The sequence below is a fragment of the Microchirus variegatus genome (genome assembly GCF_963457635.1).
Source record: "Microchirus variegatus genome assembly, chromosome: 7".
NCBI classification, from domain to species: Eukaryota; Metazoa; Chordata; class Actinopteri; order Pleuronectiformes; family Soleidae; genus Microchirus; species Microchirus variegatus.
The window spans coordinates 8,099,374-8,123,030 of NC_139808.1; the positions used below are offsets into that span (position 1 = coordinate 8,099,374).

The 23,657-nt window shown below is 39.8% G+C and overlaps 2 protein-coding genes across 2 annotated transcripts; both read right to left on the reverse strand.

Moving 5' to 3' along the window:
* Positions 1-1,245: 1,245 nt before the first annotated feature.
* On the reverse strand, positions 1,246-23,574 carry cpne1 (copine I). Its single transcript, XM_083892751.1, has 16 exons — positions 23,478-23,574; positions 9,280-9,408; positions 8,999-9,178; positions 7,320-7,394; positions 7,147-7,218; positions 6,880-6,963; positions 6,400-6,489; positions 5,803-5,901; positions 5,631-5,717; positions 5,427-5,486; positions 5,005-5,138; positions 4,344-4,398; positions 4,180-4,234; positions 3,701-3,834; positions 3,376-3,612; positions 1,246-3,153 (listed from the first exon to the last, which is right to left on the reverse strand). The coding sequence occupies exons 2-16, from the start codon at positions 9,406-9,408 to the stop codon at positions 3,025-3,027; spliced, it is 1,620 nt and encodes a 539-aa protein (XP_083748877.1). The 5' UTR covers positions 23,478-23,574; the 3' UTR covers positions 1,246-3,024.
* On the reverse strand, positions 17,004-19,718 carry rbm12 (RNA binding motif protein 12; the record flags this gene model as incomplete). Its single annotated transcript, XM_083892950.1, has 1 exon — positions 17,004-19,718. One exon carries the CDS (start codon positions 19,716-19,718, stop codon positions 17,004-17,006), a length of 2,715 nt encoding a protein of 904 aa, XP_083749076.1.
* Positions 23,575-23,657: the final 83 nt, after the last annotated feature.

The following is a 23,657-nucleotide window of genomic DNA, read 5'->3' on the forward strand; positions in this document are numbered from 1 at the left end:
AACTGAACTGCTCTGTGTGTTTTCTCTCCAACAGTAAGATGGGAGGTCCATGTAAGTGTGTGTGTGTGTGTGTGTGTGTGTGTGTGTGTGTGTGTGTGTGTGTGTGTGTGTGTGTCTGTTAGGGCAGGCCCTTCATAATGTTTGAGAAAGCAAATGGAGTTGCTCAACAAGTTTCCTCCTCAGAAAACACACATTACTCAGCCCAGTCACTTGATATCAAACAATGTAAAAGGGACCGAATCCTGAGTTTGACACTGAAAAACCAAGACTTTAAAGTTTAGAACTAAAGTTACTGTTTTCTGTCTGATATTAGGGTTTAAAAAAAGAGCTAGAATGAAAGAATATTATCTCATAGAACGAAAACACAACCATACAACAGGATTACTGTGGCTGATCAGTTGTATACTTGGATATTAAGACATGTTCAGTACAGTAGACACCAGGCTGCTCTCAGAGTTTGATTAATTAAAGTGTTTATAGGTAAGGAAACAAATTCAATACTAACCTTCATTATTTTTACGGTTATTATTATAATAACAAAAATAAACAATATGCATGAATTACAAGTTAATATCACGAAAGCAAAAGAGGATGAGCAGAGGTGGAGGTTAATGGGTTAATTCCATTGGAATAATTTGTCTATAAATTATTCAATTAGAAAGTAATCTGTGAGCTGTTTTAGATTAGATATTTTGACTCTTGAATATTGTTTGTTTTGTAAAAATGAAGAGTCACGTGCACTTGAATTTGAGTGATCCACAACATGTAAACACTGCTGTTATGAACAGTAAAACCCTTGAACATGTGTGGACTAAATTGACTGAAAATAGAAACCAATATAATATTCAGGCAAAGTGCAGTTGTGTTTTAATGTTAGGCAAGGCAAGTTTATTTGTATAGCACATTTCAACAACAAGGTAATTCGAAGTGCTTTACATAAAACATTAAAAAGCAGGTTAGCAGGTTAGTCAGGACCAGTGCTGTACGGCAGCGACATTAATGTCACAATCAGTTGCCACTGCAGCATCTGTCTTTGTGTGTTTAGGAGTCAGAGGTTACTTCTCTCAATCACAAACTGTCTCATTTAACTTTCAAATAGTACTTTACATTTCACTGTACCACACAGCAGCGACACTCACTCTTTTTCACCAACACAACAAAATACAAACACGTCTTTTTTATTTATATATTCCAAAATGGTTTTATTGTTGTAATGCAACAATCTGTAGTCATGTAGACATGCGATTGGGGATCATATTAGTTCAGTTCTATTGATCAACCAGTGATGAGCACTGTGGATGGCATTGATTTCAATCATCCCTTCTTTGTGTGAAAATTTGGCAAATAAAAATGTCTTTATTGAATGACCTGACAGCATCACGCGACCATCAGATACAGAATATTTGGCTGAAATCAGATTAGATCATGATTTTTGGATATTTTTCTTCATGGCTAAAGTGAAAGCTGCACAGATTTGGGCTGAAATAGAGCTCTTTTTAACACATTCAAACATGTAAAACCAGAACACTGACGTAAAATATGTTTCTGCAATTGATACAAAAAACAAACAAACAAAAAACGGTGGCATACTGACAGAAATAAAACATATACCTATGGAATCTGCTGTTTTTTTGCATCAAAACAATAAATGAAATAACAAAAAATATTTCAATAAAATTGGAACTTGTGGTCCACTTTCAATCCCTTTAAATGCATCATGTCACTGTCTCTAATCAGCAGATCCTTTATCACTGTTCCATGTTTTCAGTGGTTGAAAAGTGCGCTCTGGCAGAATTGTGTAACATGGTTGGTCTGGTTTTCGCTGGAACTTAAGCAACTTTTCCTTGAGTGTAGATACATTGAAAAGGTGACAGAGACCAACAACAAGGAATGGCGGTGTTGAATTGAGTGGTCATGTGAGAAGATCAAAAGGATATGACTTAGTTAACTGAAAAGTTATTGTTATTGCTAAATAAAAACATTAATCCGGTTAACTAAATTCTGTTTACTGTCATTATGACCAGAAATCTGAAACTGAAGCAGCTGAGCAGCGACATGCAGGCTACATTAAAGTCTACAGCAGGGGTCACCAACCTTTTTGAGTCAGAGAGCTACCTTAAGGGTAAAAAATAATATGGAGGGCTACCATATAATATTTTTTTGTTTGTTTACAATTTAAATGATTAATATTATGCATTCAACTGCATACACATTCCTTCCAGTGCTTACTCCTAACGATTACCAGTTTTTATAAACAATATCAAAGATATTTTACTGACAGATCATACGGATACATGCAAGTGAGGTGAAGTGAAGTGAGCCCGCGGGCACCGTATTGGCTGCCCGCGGGCTACCAGGTGCCCACGGGCACCACGTTGGTGACCCCTGGTCTACAGTAAGGCTACGGTAAAGTTTATAATAAGGCAATAGGTGGTAAAGCTAAAGTATGTCAGAGTGTACAATATTAGTCAGTTAATAAAGTATTTTTCCAGCATTTAGTGCGACAGCAAAGTGCAAAGTATTGATACCTGATTAATAAAGCTAATTAGAGCTGCACATGTAGTGCATGTATATATATATATATATATATATATATATATCGTCAACATGGTGATGAATACTGATGAAAACAATTGTTTATATTGCGGCCTCAGTGGCCACACTATTTAATATGGCAACAACAATTGAAATGGGTGACAGATGAAACTTGTGTGCGGCTCTGTGATTAGTTGCATAGTTAGCATACAAGAAGCAGAGGAAATCCATTTCTAATCTATACTATAATATTATCATAGAAGAGAATATAGTGATTGTCAGGCTAATTTCAAGGAAACGGAGGAGTTTGGCCCCAGTAAACTGATCGTCTGACAGCTGAATGTTGTGATTGGCTGAGATCATGCTAGCTTGATCACTGCAGAATGCTTGACTTGGACTGTGGCTGAACAGGGTAGAGGATTTGTGAAAGTCTAAGCTCGGAATAAAGTTGGCAATGTAAGGAGATGCACTGGGTCAGGTTTTGTGAGTTTAAGATTTGGGGGCTTCTTTAGGTTTAGGTTTAGGTTTAGGTGGTTCAAAGCCTCTCATTCTGAAATACGACACCAGCTGGTTGGGAACCTCAGCGAGGACAGACTGAGCCAGAGCAGTCTTGGGAGCCTAGAGGGAGAAAGACAGATGGGATGTAAGTGTCTATGTACATTTTGTGCCCCGCCACCCCAATCTTACACTGGATCCACATCAGAAAAGGACATGTTATAATCCCATAGAGAAGAACACAGACAGAGCCTTATAATAATAATAATAATAATAATAATAATAATGCATTACATTTGAAGGCACCTTTCAAGACACTCAAGGTCACCGTACAAAGACACTTACATCTTTGAACTGTCTGTACGGGACAAACTGGACAATGTCTCTGGCGACCACCTCGCCCACCGTCGACTTCAGCTTGCCGTCGTCACCATCCAGAAGCTCCATGGCCTTAAAGTCGGCCGGCCCCACCCCCACAATGATGAGTGACAGCGGCAGCCGTGACGCTCTCACAATGGCATCTCGGGTCTGGTCAAGGTCAGTGATCTCACCATCAGTGAGGATGAGGAGGACAAAGTATTGCTGCACAGAGACACAAACACAGGTCAAAGGGTGATTGTGTTTTATTTCAGATAATTTATTGTGTATGTGTTTGCATGCGTTTCCTCACTGAGGCGCTGTTGTCCTGCGCTGCAGCGCTGGCAATGGAGGCAACGTGGTTGATAATGGGGGAGAAATTAGTGGGTCCAGACAGTCTGAGCTGAGGTAAAACCATCCTGTAAGCCTCAACTATTCCCTGAATACCTGAAACACAGTTCAAAATAGTGAGAAATGGAAATGTCTGTCAAAGTCACAACCACTTACAAGGAAAATGATCAATGTTTAATTTGCCATATTTTAATCCAATGCAGAAAGGCTGGCATTTAATCAGACGAAAATAGCTCAAGCTTTTTGTGAAAGTGCAATAAGAAGTAAAAGGTACATCAAAACCCGTATTAAACCATCCGTTTAACAAAATGTAGAAAGGTGATACTTTCACAGGTTTTATCCACAGTGTGGTGTTTTAACACAAACACAGTGTGCTGGTTAATGAAGTGTTGAGCAAAAGCTGTGACAAGTTTTAAATAGAGTGATTTTAGATGTGTGTACCTTGGCAGTATGGGTTAGTGGGGTTGAAGTTGAGAGCGAACTCATGGTGTGCCACCTGCAAAAAAAACATAATAATAATAGATCAGACAGCCGCATTAAGTTCAATGAAATCACAAAACTACAAACTATATTTCACACATCAGAGCATTGGTAAGAGAGCTGACCTGGTAATCTGGAGGAAGTTTGGCTCCAAAACCAAAGGCTGGGAAAAGTTTATCACTGAGAGAGGAAACACAAGAATAACCACTATTACTGTGATGAAAATAAAAACACAACAATGTTCATGCAATGAACTATAAAATCTGAGTTTAAAAATGTAATTGAAAATAGGGTGGCGCTTATTCGATTTGATTGTCTGTCTATTTGCATGAAGGAATTAGGGTGTAGGATGTGGTCTTCGAGGTGTAGGATGGTGGATGTCAGGGTTTGACTTAGGTTTAGGTTTATACAGTTTAAATCCTAAATTCTTTATTTTCAGGTACATTCCTGACATAATATGGTGTTGGGTCTCCAGTGTGAAAGATTTAGTGACTTCATCCTTCTTCACACAGGTTCTGGCAGGCTTTACACTCAGAGGTAAAATGCTGCCCTCTACAGATTGAAGTCCAAAATCACAGTTCCATGTGTGACAACTGATGGTTAACCTGTAAAACATGCTCACCCCTCTTTTCCAAATAAGTCAGGTAACTATAGTGGCCTTATTCAAATGTTTTATCCTAAGGTGATTAAACACTTGTGCAAACACCTGCATATATTCAATTTCGGTTAATAAACCCTCCTTAATATTACTCACAGGACCTTTATTTATTTATTGTGTCTACTCACGTGTCATAGTCCTGGACCACCTGACCCACAGACCACAGAGCACTCAGGTACTGGTTCAGCCCATCTGGACTCAAGTAGTGAAGAGAGTTTTTCGAGCGAGGATCACCATTCGAGCCAGTGAAGTCAATCCCGACCTACAGTATAAAACATCCATTTATTTATCAGTTCTCTCCAACAAACTCAGCCAGATTGTTCACATGTTAATAAATGTGGACATTTATTGCATCACTTGATTAACAGATTATTAATGGCAGATAAGTCTCATAGTAAAAGGGGATCAAGATCACATTTTCCAAAGAAGCAAAAATATTTTACTTTCTGCTCACATGTGCATCACGTAAACTTGAGAGTGATTTGTCGATTATTTGGGATGATTATGATTTAAAATATGTGCATGTGTGTTCACTGATAGGCATACGTACAGTGAAGTTGATCTGGCAGCCCCCCATCACATAGTCCAGGAACGTGTACTGAGTCAACAGCTAAAAGAAAAACACGCACAAAAACATAAAGACACAGAGTAAATGAAAGCATTCACTCACTCGTACATTTATGTGTATTAAAAAATGACAACATCTTACTACAAAGCAGCAACTCCTAGAAATTCTGGGTAATCAAGTCTCTACCTTGCAGTTCTTCACAGAGACGACTCCGGAGTTCTTGTAGCTCTTCTTCTTCTTCTGTTTGTCGGGGTGGATGCAGTCAAATGTCGCCTGGACAACAACACATCATACACTTTAAATTGAGCCTGAACGGCCTACCGAGAGACTTTGGACATCTTAGGATTGGTGAACTTACTGGTGATCCATGTGCACCTTTCTGCAGCTCAGAGACTTTAGTGACGAAAGAACCAATCAGGTCATGAGACCCGTCGCTATCATAGTCAGAGCAATCCACCTGAGGGAGGAGGAGAATCATTGATGAAGGTGTGGGTGGTTATTAACACGGCAGGTGGGTTCTGATTTGCTTGTTTTAACCACAAATGTGTACTTCAGTGTGTGGGCCAACACTCTGCGATATGGACGTCAATCAAAGCACAAAGTACAGTTTAAATACAATTATAAGTATTTTGTTGTTGATGCTGGATTAACAAATGATAAGTGTTTGGAAGGGTTGTTTTTTGAGGTAATTAAGTAGCTCCAATTTTGTATTATGGTGTGTGTGTGTGTGTGTGTGTGTAACTGTAGATGAAGGGGTGGGACGTAAACATTGTGCTTCTTCCTGCTCCTACTCCTACACATCTATTGTTTTGAATTATGGTGGGAGATTATTTAACATACTCTTTTGATGATGATTTGTCTTATTTTTCTGTTTTATTGTACTCTTTCCTAACAATGCTGTTCAAGATAAATACAAAAATGTTTAATTAAAATGAATAAATGAATAAATGAACACCTTCACTGGTCTTTCAAGGTCACTGCGGCACAACGTCTGCAGAGGAATACTGAACTTTTTCCAAGTGGGATTCAGATTGTTCTTCACCACCTAAAAACACACATTCACTCATTTATTAACAGTGTCATGACTTGATCAACATGTTACTGGTGCTGGAAATATATAAAAATAAAGAAAGAATCCTGAATCTTGAATGCCGGTATATTATAGGTTGGTCACATTATGACATCTTTCTCTCCCCCCACTGTGTGTTGTGTTAAAGTTAAAGGAGAAAACTATCACTGTATGAACTTGTGAAAAGGAGACTTATACACATATATCCTTTAAACCTGCATACTGTATATAATAACCAGTATTAGCTAGAGTGGATTTCCAGCAGAGTAACCGACAGAAACAACATTGTGTGCTAATAACTTGCAAAAGTATACAAGGAGTATATAATATTTACAGACAATGTGTGTGTCCACTGTATGGGTGTACCTCTGTTCTGTGAACCAGCTGCCACTTTCCATCATCTCCTTGTCTGAAAAACTCCAGGAATGGATCAGACTTACCAAATGTATCCTGAAAGACATGAAATACACATGTCAAGGCATCAATCTGGTTTCTGTAACCAGGGTTACATAAAAAGGTGAGGCAAAATCACTGTAGGAGCTAGTGTAACACATGATGGATGTGATAATAAAGACGAAGGTTAAGAAAGACAAAGGAAAGTTGTTTGATGAGGATGTCGAGAAGAAGAATTACCTTTTTGTCAAGGTTTTTAGCCTCCAGCTCCAACTCAATTGCTCTGTTGTCTTTAATCTCCTCTGCTGAGACCTATAGACAGACAGGCAGACAGATGTCTTACCTTGGTAATAATAATAATAATAATAAGTTGCTTATAAATTAAAAGACAAACACACACAGAGACTACGCACAGTGATGGTTCCTTTCCCTGCAGGTTTGCCTTTCTTCAGCTGCAGAGGTCTGGTCAGAGTTTTGCTGGAAACGATCTGAAACACACACACACAGAGGGTTTTTTATTCAGTCGTATCCATGACAGCAGACTCACACTCTGCATCAATGCTGTAGTTGCAGGGGGCAAAAATGTTATTCAAGCATCATGTGGAGCTCTCGTAGCTGACATCATACAGTTTTCATCATGCAACGCTACTATACAGTACAAGGCAATATGTCAGATAACTCATCGTTTCACTGTTATCATGTTTCCATATAAAGTGAAGGTGGTGGATACCTATTGTGAGCCAGAATGCCAAAACAAAGTCAGGCTGATAAAGAGCATTTTACTGGATCACCAAAAAACACTGCTATGAAACACACTTAAAGTAAGCGTAGAAGACGGAGTGATAGGGACCCACAGGCAACGCTTGTAGAGTTGATCATTTCATTTCACATATTGTCGTAAATCACACAACTGAAGTTGGCATTCATCTTCCCAGTCAGCAGTTAAGGTTGTTACTGGTGTGAAAGCATATTGGACTACGATAAAAAAGCCTTATTGTAATTAGAGACACACTACGAGCTTTATAAAACCTTTATTTTATTTGACAAAGGAAGTCAATCTGAAAATGCCAACTTACAGACGCCAATTAACTTAAATGTCTTGTTTGATTTACATGTTTTTATAAGTGTTCTCCAGAGCAGAATGAGGGAATGCTCGTCAGAAAGTTTAGGATGTGAAAAAGCACCTGGGGGTATTTTAAGGATCAGATATATTCAGGTTCTATGACACATGGCTTGATTTTCTTGAATTTAAAGTGCACAGTGACCTCTTGAAGCTTGAAACAACAATGGTGCACATTTTCGGAAGCTTTATAGCTCTATACCAGTGTTTTTCAACCAGTGTGTCGTGAGAGATCGTCAGATGTGCCGTGGGAAATTATCCAATTTCACCTAATTGGTCTAAAAAAATTTTTTGAAAGCAAATCATTAATTATCTGCAAATAATATGGATATAAATATTCAAGACACTTTGATATTAATTACTAAAATAAATTGTTAATATAGGCTACAGAGTATCATTTTTTAAACATTTTTGTTTGGTGGTGTGCCTCGTGATTTTTTCAATGAAAAAAATGTCCCTTGGCTCAAAAAAGGTCGAAAAACACTGCTCTATACTGTATAGTAATTATTGACTCATTGACAGAGTGACAGGTGATTGCACTATTTGCCCAGCAGAGAGCAGTATGACCATAATATCATTCTGCAGACCTCAGAAATCCTCATATCTCTTCTTATGATCAGTCAAAGAAATGTATGGAATTGCAGCCAAACCAGATTTCCAAGTTAAGTTTTTCCACAAAGAAATAATTTTATGATGTTTAAGGTTGGACCTCAGAGGCTGCCTTTCTTTGGCACATCAACACATTTAATGTGAAACGGTATTTATAAAATACTACAGCAGCCAGCAAATACTTCATAATTAAGATGAGAAAACTTTGGTCCAAAATTTCTGACAATGCCAGAATTTCAGCAAAGCTATCAACCATCCATCAGTATTTCATTTGACTGATTTTGAACATTTCTGTCATGACAGATTACATCTGAAACTTTTCACAACACCAACTATGTAAACCGAGTCCAGTGTGGTGCATACCTGTCCCAGAGTTATCTCGGTTCCTCCCAGGTAGTCATCGTCAGTGAGGCTAGAGGAGGAGTTGTCAATGTCGTAGACTGCTAGCTTCAGATTCTGAACCGTCTCAAAGTGATAGTCCACTCTGAGGCGTTCACTGAAGGACGGACTGGAGGTGTTGTTCAACCGCTCAGTTCTGCCCAGCTGAAAGAGAGAAATTTGATTTTCTTTGAATATCAGATAAAAACAAAAGTAAGATCAAGAGTCCAGGCGCACAAATCCTGTAGTGTGACTTTCCAGGTTACCTCAGTCCAGACGTCTCCTCCTGTGTTCTGCAGCAGCACACACAGAGGATCAGATTTAGATCCGACATCTTTATCCAGCAAGTTAGCGCAGCAGATGCTCAGCTCCACCTTTGAGACACAGTCCGCCATCTGAGGTGGAGAGAGAGGAAAATCCAGATTATGATTCAGACATTTTGGATCCAAGTTCAGGAGGGTAGCTTCAGCCTCACAACAGATTTTAACCTAAATAAATACACAATTAAAGTTAATGTAATTTTTTGTGATCATGTGACTAAATAAAGATAGTTTGACCCGGTTTTAAAAACAGGAAATGAAACACAACAGGCAGCCACTGTCTCCAATACTGTTTTATATAATTGGCTCTATAAATGGATAAAGCCTCCTGCAGACAAAGTTCAGTTATCTCAAAGTATTTTCATCACTTAAATTCCAATTTGTACGAACTGTAATAGTATATAATGTGTGCAATTAACAGAAACATGTTCACTACACATCCTGTTTTCCAAGAATGTGGGTGGGAAACAGGAAATGATGTAATGCTGCTGACAGATGTTTGAATAAAAACACAAATGTTAATATCCACTTAATGCTTCGAGTACATTTTGTTTGTTTATTTCATACACACAACAGACTTGTTTTTAAAAACAAAAAGCTGCTTAAATCAGCGAGATGACGTGTTCTGGTCACAAACAGTATTCAGACTGTGCAGACAGCAACAGAGATTCATGTAATGTTCCAATACTGATTTGAATACGAACTGTCTCAACAACAGCAACAAACACAAACCACAGCCACATCTGCAAGTCTCAAGGGACATCACAGTTCGAGTTACTTGGCGACGCAGTGTGGCAGTAGCTGAGATAAAACGGTATGACCACATAAATGTATCATATGCAAATGTATGTATTTACCACATGCAAATAACGTTTTAACAGATACTGAATTAACCGACAATGCCATCTCAAACCTCATTTCGACATAAGCTATAAAGCAACTTAAAGTTAATTTCCTGCAAAAGTAGTTGAAATTAAATTTGATATTTGTACTTTAATTCAGTCCTAGATTTCACACATTAAGGATATAAAGGCCAGCATGTTTATTTAGCAGCAAATAGGGTTCAAAATGTCAGGTGGCTGCAGCTCATAATGTCGGTGGTGGTTAAATCCACGTGTGTAGAATAAGAAGCTTTAAGTGTAAATGCCCTGAGTAAACTGGGATCAGTAAGAAAGCTTAGTGTGCTGTTACAGCAGCATCAGGCACATAAACTATGGACCATGTTTTACTGCTACACCTAGGGACATATATGTACAAGAACAAGTTTAGTCAGTATTTTCGACAGTTTAATGTGGTAATGCTTCATCACTTTTTCAAACTACTGTATAATGGTGAATATTCAACTGAATATTGCCTTTAAAAGCTTCAACAGATCAACAAATAAATCGCTAAATCTGTAAAAATAAATCTCAACTATGTTTTTTGCCCAATTTGTTCAGGCCTAATCGACAGAATAAACGGAATAGTAATAAAATATTAAAATAAAATAGAGTTGGGCATCTGTAATAATTCAATAACAATAATGCGTTGAATGTCTGACCACTGATGTGTCAAATGCTTCTCTATAAAACAAGTGTTGTTTTCTAAAACCACAGTTATAACTGGTTTTACACAAATTTACAAAAATTATTTTAATGTATTGCTTTGATTCGATTGATCGTGAAAAGCTTGTTGGTCATATTGTCTACTCAGAAATTCAAACTTGCTGCCCACCAATCAATTTGATCCACTTAATATGAAGTTATGATAAATATTATCTCTGTCAGTTTAACTATTTACATATTTATTTTTCATTATGAATACGTTTTTATTGTAACCTTTTTATAGAACAAAAACAAACACTTTTATTTTTAAATTCTATGAAATAATGAAACTTTTTCCACTTCATCAGCCCTTCATGATCAGAGGTGGCCACCAGATCATTTGAATTTGAGACCCCTGGTGGTCTAGTCCAATGACTTAACTGTAAAAATATGATAAACATATCCCGCAACTATAGACAAATAAGGATGTGTGCATGAAATAATGCAATTACTGAAAAGTGAATATGTACAGAGGACAAGGCTGCATTTATGTGCCATACCATGAAGGTACAGAGTCAAAGTACTCGGTTAACCACAACCAATGTCCATATCATATATCTCACCATAAACCGAGCTCTCTGCTGAAAAACTTAGATAATGTCCGGTGACTTTGCACAAATGGCGATAACTAGCGTCTCCGTATCCATGTCAATATGAATGGAGTAACACCTGAACGCAACACGAGAAACTGAAACTGTATATCACCAATTTACCAACATTACTCTCTCACACACGTACACACGTACGTAAACATCTACATGTCTTTATCACATTGTGGGGACCAAGTTCGGGACCGGGCACAATGTCCCCACGAGGAAAAATGTCCCCACAAAAAAGGTGTTTTGCCAGGCGGTGGTCCACACAAGCATAGAAAGACAAGAGTGCGCGCGCGCAAACCACACACACACACACGCACGCACACCCCACACACCCCACACACACACACTCATTGTCAGAAAATAATATTAATCATAATAAAATAAACTTTTATGAATCACCTTATCAAAGCCGTTGTGTTGTATCCCCTTTCAAAACCACAGAAGCCAGGCGGAGGACAACTACACAGTCTGAGACAGGAAACGTCACTTTTCCACACCTGACTTCCTGAAAACTCTCCGTCAGAGTCACTACAGAGATTTGAAAACAGACGAAACGTTTAATCTCGCTTTCACCGAGGAAGGAAACTGCCGTTTGTCTCTTCCAGCAGAGGGAGCGGCCACAAAGACAAGCTACGCTCTGATTGGACAAAAGGTTGCAAAGCCGCGCTCCCATTGGGCCAGATGACTGTCAGTCACGCCCTCTGGGTAAGAAAAAGTAAGGGTGCTGGCCGGTTTCCTTCAAAATAAAAGCACCACCACAACAACTAGTTTAGCCAAGAGTAGATGAAGCAACGCTTCTTACAGCAGGACTGACCATATCAAACAGCTTTTAAAAGGTGCTTCACCTTTTTTTATTTTGAAATAAAAGTACACTTTAATATTATAACGTAATTCTGATAATTAATATAAGCAGGATACAAGTGTAACTGAGCAGTGGCTATAACAGAAATTACTCTGAGACTCACTGCAAACTACTCTGCAAATAAAAAAAAAGGGAAAACCTATCGAGACAAATAGTTATTCCAAAAGACATTGATAAATCTATGATATTTCTGTTCTTTTATTTACGTAGTGAACTATCTAGTTTGAATCCAAAAAGTAAATTAAAAAGGCAGATTCCCAATTCAAAAGTATTAATTTAACACAATCAGTGATGCATGGGTGTTCTGATAAATAACTAAAATCCACAGCTGCTTTGAAAAGTACAAGTGAGGCAGTAGAGGTAATAGTCTAGTGTCCACCAGCAGTGTTTGGACACTTAAGTAAACACACTGAGTTTGAACAAAACAAACCTCGGTGTCGTTTGTTCCTTTGTCATGGAGAGTACATCAGAAGAATAACGGAGGAACAGGAACAGTAGCAGAGGAGGGGAATCGGAATAAAGTGAACACAGCATGAGCCACGCTTCCTCATAGAGAACAGGAAAGTTTAATGTTTCTGATGTAATGCTGCAGAGTATCTCATCACCAGTGAGAAATATTTCAGGAAAAACAAACATAAGAATATACAAATATGAGAAAGAAAAGAGGTCAACAAACAGGGTCATGTGGAATCCTGTATCACACACACATACACACACACACCTCCTGTCTAACTTCTCTGGTATCAGCAGCATCTTCATCCTCATCCAATGTCAGAAACAACACCTCTCAGAGGAGAATGACAGTTCAAACGACACACATTACTGCTCTAGCCCCTTGATTCCACCATCCAGCAGCCACTGTGGAACCACCTGAGTGAAAGGCATCATCTAAATGCATCCACCTATCAAATTATATTGATCATCTTTGGGTTATGTCTGTGACAATATAATGCACCAGTCCCCCTAGAAACCATCTTCCACTTGTTTGAATCGTAATCGTGTATGCAAATTACAAGCAGACTGCTGTATCTGTGCAGCACATTCTATTGTTTCATACCTAGATTTATTTCCAAGCTATTCTGTAGCATTGTGAAATCTATATAATACCTATATGCCACTAACATGCTACATCTAAAGCAAGCATAAACTACAAGTCCATCTAAAGACCCCTACAATCATATTTATGTCTATGTATTATCGATGGGCCATTATCAGGCTGACACCTGATGTACCATATCGAGGCCAGATGTTTACAGTCCAACAATACACCCGTAATCATGTGGCCATCACTTAGCATATCAGTGCAGACCATCAACACCACTACCTACACATGTAATCTAATATTTATACACAACTGCAATCGGAGAGAAGCCTCTGGAAATCATCAACTAAATTCTACCATTTCCATGTCACCATGTGTCCTACAATGTTCTATACCTAATACGTAAACATTACAGGCCACGATCTACTATGAAATGCTACCATCTCCATGTCAAACATATCCACGCTGCCATGTTCCATTTAGAAATGACCATAAAAATACATTTACACACTGTAAATGTTCTCTATCGACTATCATTTTCCAACTACCATACATATACATGCTGCCGTTACCACGTATAAGCCAGGAACTATTAGATTCACACAACAATCCACTCATTTACATCTATATGAAGCTACTGTTATAATTAGCCATCTGCAAGCTGTGTGTGAACACTTACAGACAACATTTTTGTAATTTTTAACATATTCTGAGTGGTTTATGTCTGTCACTCACCTGTAAGTCTTGTTTTCTGTCTGTCTAGTGATCAGTGGAAGGCCTCAGCAGGTGAATGATATACAGTGTGGTGTCACTCAGCAATAAGTGCTCCACAAACTTAACAGTTCACTTACATCCAAGTGTGCCATCAAGCCAAGGCTGTTGTTAGGATGGTTCTTTCTTTCTACACACTACAACGCAAGCACAATCATTTACCAACAATCATTTATCTAGACAATGTTTCAGTGCACTTTATTAAGGCCTCACACACACACACATACTTTAGCACTTGTGGTCTTGTTTGGAGGTAAACATTTCCTGAAAGTGTTTCCACTTCAGACAAAACTATTTCTGCTAACAACGTTCCATACGAGAAAACTGTATGTAAGATGACACACTGTAAAAAAAGAAACAGTTGAGAAAACTCAACATTTCAAGGCAACTTACTGCAGTCAATGTATGAGTTTACAGCCCAACTAAAGCTTAATTTTTAAAAAAGTTCCACCAACTAATATTATTTTGCCAACACAAAATTTTAAATATATATATATATTTTTATTATCTCAACTTTTTCTTTTTACAGTGCATGTACTCATTAAAAAGAAATTACTACGGTGTTATTTTTAATCTGTACCTCTCCTTTTTTTGGTATAGGTTAACAGGTTTCATTAAATCCTCCTAAGGATTTTAATCTTTCATCATTTGAGGGTATACCCTCGATTTAATTTGCTTTACATCACAATATCCTGAATTTGTGTCTGTGACCACGGTCTCACTTCCATTACTTATTTACAAATTAATTCATTGTTGCGTAAGGGGATGTGGGTATTTTGAGAATTTTAGGTAAAAAAAAACTGAGGAATTTAAGGCTCCCTAAGGGTGAAACGTGTGTCTTCTTGCATTTACCTTAAAGGGAAGAGAGAAAACGTATAACATTCTGTGATAAAAGTGTACAATAATGAATGTGTGCAGATCTTCTAACTTCAAAAAACGCATTATTAATTAATAGTCCAATCCAACAGTCAATCAACATTTTGGTAGGGTATACAAGAGAAGGAGGAGGGCACAGTGCCCGTTACCCAGTTTAGCAAAAACCCTGGTTAGGTTAAAAGTGGGCATTTGGTTCATCTTAAAGATGCCGTCAATGGAGTCAATGCGGTACTGCTTAAAATGCATTTATGAGATGGCAACATCTGCATTTAGAGCAGGTATTTACAGTTTGAACATGAAATTTAAATCTCACATTCAAAATAATAACACATTTTGGATAAAAACTGACAGCCCTAGTTCCCATCTTCAGCTAATACCCAGAAAAAAATAAGACATCCATGTCAAACACATGGCAAAGAAAAAAAAATTTTTTTTTGGACTAATGAAGCTTTTTAAATGGGCAACTGGAAACCAGCTTTCACTAACAAGCTGGAAAAGGGCAAGTCAAGCTGAGATGGGCACACCTCATTTATTGAATTGATTCCCCACTAGTGATTGTATGTTGGTGGGCAGTACTCCAGTACAATGCCGTAGTGCTAGACTTGAGAATGCATGGAAAAGGGGCCAGCCAAGTGTGAGAGGGAGAGTACTTCTGCTAAATGCTAACGGATATGGTTTCATACTGATGTTTGCTAAGCAAAAGTTACATGAGACAAACCGCAGTTAGTTCTCATAATAAATTGAAAATGTCTACGTGCTGTTCTGTATTCCAAATGACACCAAACCAGCTGAAAAACCCCAGTCACCTAATAACTAAAAAAATTAAGCCATAAATCCAATAACTTTCTAACATACGACAGGAAAGAGAAGACAATCAGAAGGAGCTGATCGCAGGTGAGCGTTAGTACATCAGGAATATCCTTTTTATTAACCAAAGCAAAGGAAACTCCACATAATGTATGGTATCATGATCATACACATTAGGTGACATTGACAAAAGGAACAAAAAAAATGTGCTTTAAGTTTGGAAACATCCAAAACAGTATCAAGCATACATACAACACAAAGTTACCAAACTAAAGAAAAAGCAAGAACTCACATCAATGCTCTCGAGTCCAAACAACTACTGAGCATGTACTGTGAATACTTGGTAGTGACAAGATGGCATTGCTGAAACACAGCAACATCAGAAAAGTATGACAGAAGAAAAATATCCCAAGTTATTTCTAAATTAAAACAAGTAAACAATCCTTCGATCCCACATCCACTGAGCACAGCAAAACAGAAATGTTCATGATACCAAAGCAACAGAATCTTAGCCTTTTACAATGACAGAGATTTATGTATAATTTTACTACAGCAATGCAGCATGTCAACATATCACCAGAGCAACTGAACCTAAGCATTTGTTCACAGCACAGCTTAATTATCATCATTTTATCACAGCAACAGTATGCAAAGACCATAGCAACAGAGCACCAACATTCCATTGATTTTAATCTACAGCGTGTTTTACCATTGATAGCAACAGAGCATGTAAAGACGTTACCATAGCAACAGAGCACAAACATTTAATCATGTAACATACAGTGGATTTTTGTCATATTTTTTTTTACCATGGCAACAGAGCATGATTTAAACCACAGCAGCTCAGGATAGAAAAGACCAAAATCCTGCTATCATCATTAGATTGTGCTATGAGTATCAGTGGAGGATCTGCAGGGAAAAACAAAGTCTGGATCAAAGTGTTCCCACTGGACAAACTGCAGGGGTGAGTCTTACCTGTTACTATCTACACACAACAGTTAAGTTTGAAGCCCCAAATCGGGTATGTTTTATGTTGGCTTTTACGAACAAAGTTGATCCAGGTAGATGCAACATGATTTATCTACAGAAAGTTTTTTTTCTTCTGCTTCTCTTTCTTTTTGAGCAGGGCGTTAGCCCAGGCTGATCTTGACCTTACGAGCTCCAATAGGTCGGTCATTGAGGTCCATGACAGCGGCAGAAGCCTCCTCGTGGTTCTGGAAGGCCACCATTGCCTCACCAGTTGGCAGGCCTTTCTCACTGAACTGCAGGCAGACTGAGCCTGGCAGTACTTGGTAGCCATAAAAGAAGTCCATGATCTCATCCACTGTTACAGTGAAGGGCATGTTCTGGAGTTTTACAATTGTTGGTCCAGCAGCAACACGTTGACTATTGGGATTGTTGGATCCTCCTGGGGCTGGCTGGTTACGGAGACCGTCAGTTGCTGGAGTGAACACTTGCTGTCCACCAGTAGCTCCTCCACCTGGACGGTTTTGGTTGCTGTTAGCTCCTCCCCCTCTGTTCTGTCCTCCTCCAGCCGCTTTTCTGTTAGCATTGTCAAAAGGCACTAGCCCTCTAAGCCCATCTTGACTGAATGGAGCTCCTCCCCCAGCGATGGGTCGAAAGCCCGGTGGCTCCAGGATAGGAGCTCCAGGAAGACCAGCAACGAGTGGAGGCGCCACACCCAGACTCACATCCCCCAGCCCTGCTGCCATAGGAGGCAGAGGGGGAGGGCCTGCCAGCCCATTCCCTGGGGCAGAAAATGGAGTCACAAATGGGGCACTGTTGAGATTCCCCATGGTGTTTCTGAGAAAGTTAAATTCTTCCCCACTAATCCCAGCAAATGGATTGATCTGGGGCTGCTGGGGACTGGGCTGATTTTGCTGGTGCGGATTCTGATTTTGGTTCTGCTGATTCTGGTTGCGCTGGCCCCTCTTGTTTTGAGGAGGAGGATTTCTCTCAATTTCCTTCATTTGCTCAAAGGTTACCAAGTGGACAAATGCATCGCGGCCATTGAGCTTTTGGCGGTGCAATCTTTCAGCTTTGCGGGCATCATCCTCAGTACGCAGCTGGAAAATAGCTTGCCCTAAACCGTTACCATGGCTATCTGTCAGAACCTTAAGGGTTTCCTCATAAAGCCCCACACCCTCCAAGAAGGCACGTACATCCTTCTTAGAAATATTGTAAGGAATATTGGTGATATGGGCACAGTTCCTTGGAGCTTTCAAGCCATCCAGATTCTTGCCATCACCCTGGGCCGATTCGCGTTTGCGGATGGTGTCAATTTTTTCATGCATTCCCTTTCGAGTGATTGGGTGGACCTGGATAAAGCGGGTGCCCATGTATTGCATGTGAGCACCTAGAGCAGTCTTATAATCCTGTTCTGTTTTGAACTCGAGGAAGCCCTCTCCTGTGGCTCGCCCATTGGGTCCATAGGCAATGTAAACGCTGTCCTCCACAATGGCCAAATTCTTAAAGAACTCTTTTATCTGTTTTTTGTCAACCTCATAGGGAAGGCCTTTCAGGTAGACAGAGAACTCCTGCCGGTGAGGAGATCGTGACCTTCCTCTCTGATCCCTGCCTCCAGATCCCACATTACCACGGCGTTGCTGCTGATCCTGTAAATTACAGCTGTTATTTGACTTGCTGATATTGTGAGAAACATGGTCAACCATACTGTCGCCGAGGCTGGCCCACTGACGTTCAGAGGATGGGATGATCTCAATGAACCTTTGGCCCATCATCCCACCTCCTCTCTTCACAGCTTCAAAACTGTCCTGGGGTGAGAAGAACTTAACCACAGCTCTACCAGTTGGCCTGCCCTGCCCATCCCTCAGCAGGTGAACTCCATCCACACTGAGACCCCGAAAGAATTCCCTGACCTCAATCTCTGAGCAGGAGAATGGGAGATTCTGCAAGAGGACAAATAACTCATCTGGACTGGCTGCACCTACTCCAGTGGCTGCAGCAGCAGCAGCAGCTGCCTTCATATGGGCTTGAAGGCCAAGTGAGGCTAGAGGAGAGAGAGGATTAAACAGCATATGGTTGGGAGTTCCAAGAGGGAGGCCAGAACCCAGTCCCGCTGGGGGTGGAAGGGAGGGATTAAAGGGAGGCAGGGAAGACATGTGGGGAAGGTGCGACATAGGAGGCACTGGAGGTCCTTGGGACATATGGGAGAGGGTAGGAAGAGGGGGAAGGGGGGAAACTGGAGGAGGAACTGGAATGTTGGGCAATGTGGGCATGGGCGGCATGGAGGGCATACTAGGAAGTGGGGGGATGGGTGGGGGGCCTGCAGCGAGTGATGCCAGAGCTGTGGTGATCGTGGGAGTGGAGCTATAACTGTTGGGGAAACAAGGCACTACACTGGCCAAGCTGGCTACTGCTTTGATGCTTGGTGGCTCCTGTGTTGAGCTTGCTGCTGTTACTGTGGTGGAGGCATTACTAAATCCTTGGTTCCCATGGTTTCCACTTCTCCCGCCTGCCCCTGGCTGTACTGTGGGTATAGGGGCTGCACCTGCTTGTCGATTAACATTTCCTGTTGAAGGTGTAGCGGTTTCAACAGCACCTGCACCAGCCTCAAACCTGCGACGGCTTAGCTCGATCATGTTCTGCATTTCTGTCTTACTACTAAGCAACAGCGAAACTTTTGATCCCTTAATTGACCCGCCTGTACGCATCATCCCCAGCCGAGCATCCTCATCAGTGGCAAAGACGATGAACGCCTCACCATGTTCACCCCCTACGATGTGCACTCCCCCGTCAGGGATGGTGAGGCCAGAGAAGAAGTGTCTGATGTCCATGGTGCCAGCCACTATGGGCAGACCCTGCAGCCTGATGACTACTGCCATCCTGACTGCTAAACAACAGCCCTATAACCTGGGGAGAAAGCAACACTACTGTCAGATTAAGAGCAGAAAGTGGGAGACCAATGGTTTCCAGATGTTTTACTGAGAATCTAAGATTCAACTCAGGTTATGAGGTAATAGCTCCTTACATTAAAATATCCAGAGAGCGAGTTTTCAAGTTTGTGCAACTGACTTTAAATTCTGACATTTGGAAACCAGTGGTGTTTGAAAAGGGTTTGGGTTGAAATCAGCAACATTTGTTGAAAAAAGGCAAAAACCTTTAAATAAAACTAGCCATTGGTAGCTTTCAATAAGCGGGACTAACTTGACGCAGCACCTAATTGTTTGACCCCAATAAAAACAAACATGAGAATTAGTGTATAAACAGAAATAAACAGAATAGCATGAAAGAATGGCACTGATAATAACAGAATAATATTTACACAGAAAGCTAACATCATAGAAAGGAACAACAGACTTTCCACAGAAACAAAACACCTTCAAGTCATTAGATTGTCATAGCTGATACGGCACTGATGCATTGGATTTTCTCTTTTCAACCATATGGCATTATGTAAAGCAATTTAAATAAACCAATTATATACAATGAAAAACTGACTGAGTCATGTATCATCTCCTGATATCAATTATTAATGAGTCTGCTCGACTGTATCAATTTCCTTTTTCGAATGTAACCATGCACAATAGGTGGTCATCATGACTACTCAGGAATTATGATTGGTGTCTAACCTAAAAAAAACAGTAATTATTTGAGCCAAATTTGTTTGGGTTTCTGCAGAGCTGTAGGTTTTTGTGCTTTATATTAAGCATACCCATAAAATATCAAGCCAAATGTATTTAGCTGAAAATTAAGAATCTAAAGAAACTTGTGCTTTGTCAGAATATCATCTAAAACTCCAATTTCCAAAAGTTTTGCAACAGGCAAGTCCATATAAATTGAATTGTGAAACTTACAAGTCAATATAAATATCCATTACTCTTTCTACCATGCATTGCAAAGATATTGCTAATATTTTTGGCTGAGTTTGAAACATTTCGTGCAACAGTAAACCTTCAAAAGTCTCATGCAACTTGTAACTCACCAAGGCAACTAAGCTGTGTGAATTGATTCACTGTATACCAGACTGATGATTTCTGTAGAACACTGAAACCTGGTGAAAAAGTAAGAAAGCAAACATTCCTGTTCAAGACATCTCATTTGAATGTATCCTTTTACAGAACAGACAATTGTATACTAAATTCCTGTGTCTGATATGTTGGTATTTTGTTGGACGGTGCTTTATCACAGTAAGTGAAGGGATCTGATTAAGACTCAAGAATCAAAGAGGTGGATATGAATATGGTATCAGGTATCGTGTATAATTTCAGTGTTACTACCTGAATTATTTTTCTTTAACCGCAACACAATCACAAAAACAAACGACCACAAGAGACTTACAAAACCAGCAGCGTAGCAGGGGAACAACCATATTAAAACCTAAACCCATCACGACCAATGCTGGCATTGTACACCAAATAACTACTTGACTCCAGTAGGAAAATACAGACAAAACCAACACCATCCGCAAACACCATCTGGCAATGAACAAACCACAACCTCCTCAAGCAGCACTTAATTTGTCAAAAGTATTTCAACAACTTGATGCAGAACACCACTACATGAGTGACATGTCAACCAGAAAATCTCAAGTACATTGTCAACAAAGGGTAGCAATCATATCAACAATAGCAACAGCAGAAACATGTCAACAAAGCAAGTGGGGAATCATCCAACATTTAAACAAAAGCAATTTCAAGTACATGTAAACCAGAGCAAAATCAGCATTATGTAAACCAGAGCAATATTAGCATTACATCAACCAGAGCATAGTTAGCATTATGTAAACCAAAGCAACATCAGCACCAAAGAGGATAGCAGCTGTTCAGAAGGGAAAGCAAACGGAAGAGAAATGCAAAGCAACAAGAGCAACACTGATACAAACTCATCCTTTACATAAACACATATGGATGGATTCCAAGATAGTATCCACTGGTGGACTCGACTTCAATCAACTTCAATCCTGGACAACCAGACAACACATCAAGGTTCTGAATACCTGAATTTCAACAGACCTTGCAACATGATACCTGTCAACGTCATCACTGACAGTAGTGCAAAACCCAACCACAGCATGGACAGAAAACACTGATACTGACGTATGAATGGCAATTTATTCAACACTCCAATGGGTTTTCATTCAGCACATCCATTCTGGACATCACCTGAGTGCCAACCTGCAATACACTTGTGTGAAGCATCAACAGCAGCAGAGGATGAAAACTTAGGACAGGAAACCACAACAGCTAATAAAGTCAGTATCCAAAGTCAGAGTATCCAAAGGTCTCAGTGAAACTGCAGTTTGCTCTCACAAACAGAGACTGAGGAAAATCCACAGCCAGAAAACCAGAAATAAATTTAATACAGTACATTCACAAATAAAAAGCAAAAGACAACTTAAGAGTTTTCCCGTCTTTGACATTGAATGCATAACTGTCCAAATGTCATCAATCTCAAAACAATGAGTGGAATACTGTGCCGAGACGACATTACTCAAACGCAAATATAAAACTACTCTTATGACAAGGATAAACCAACCTAAACAAGGATAATCTAAAGTGATTATCAGGAGCAAACAGTCTGAAAAGTCAGAAATCCACTGAGATGCATGCACATCCTGCACTGTGATCCAGACACAAAAATCAAACAGAAGATTGGATTACAGTTCCAAATTCATCAAAAAAGGAAATGTTCACTTGCTCTACTCATTCAAGAGTGTTGGCAATTTTGGTGTTACATAATTAGATCTCTGCAGTTTCTCTTTTTCACCAGAAAGTAAAAAAAAGCCTACCTACTTGCACTCAGCTGTTTGAGCTGACTTAATTGTAGCACAGACATAGGATCAAAATTATTTTTTTCTTGCTTTAGACAGTTGCCACAGACTGCAATAGCCATTTTAAAGCCCAGCCATGCAACAGTGACACCAGTTTGGAAACATTTGGGTAAAGATCTATCTTAAGGAAATGATGGGGGGAAATTACTTTCAACTACAAACTACGTTTCTCAAACTGCTTCCTGATTCGCGTCGTATTTTTCTGAATGAAACCCTGAAAAACTTTCAAAGACAGGTGTCATTCATCTTTAACCAGGAGTCTTCATGATAATAGACGATGACGTTGTGGGGGGTGTGATGTCGCCGGATGATGTGCAGGGGCCGCAACAAAGCCCGAAACCCCAGAATTCGATTGCAAACACAGCGGTTCCCGGGTCACACTCAAACAATCATTGTACCAATTCAATGCGAGGAAAGACCAAGAACAGTTGCTAAATTCAACTGAACATATGTCAAATCTCGAAGAATGTGTTGGACTCAGCTAGCTCGCCAATTGTAGCTTCGGAGAAAACAGAATTTTAACAAACTTGCCTGAACATTTTCAACAAACAATTGTAAGACAATATAAATATCAAACATGGATGGTCGACGGTGACACCGTAACACTCACAGCTACATGGTTAAACTGAGATAATTTAGCACAGCATTACTACCCGAGCAGGCTAACGCCCCATTAGCCACCTAGCTGCTCGTGAACCTCGCTTTGTGTGTCAGAGTGAAGCAGCGGGCAAAGGTGTTTAACTAGTTCCTCTAGCGCTCAGCTCTCGGTTTGAGTGCGTCACTGGGCGAAGTGCCGCCGCTGGTTTCTTACCGAGAAATCTGTGAACAAACACACTGAGGTTTAACTCATGAACGGGGTCTCTTTTTCTTATGTGGTCTTCTTTCCGCAGGCAGCCACTACACGAAATGTCGGCCCAAATATCGCGAGAGGAGACGCGCAAACGCGAGAAGATGCGGCCATCCAGCGTTGTTCAGACAACTAATGCGACAC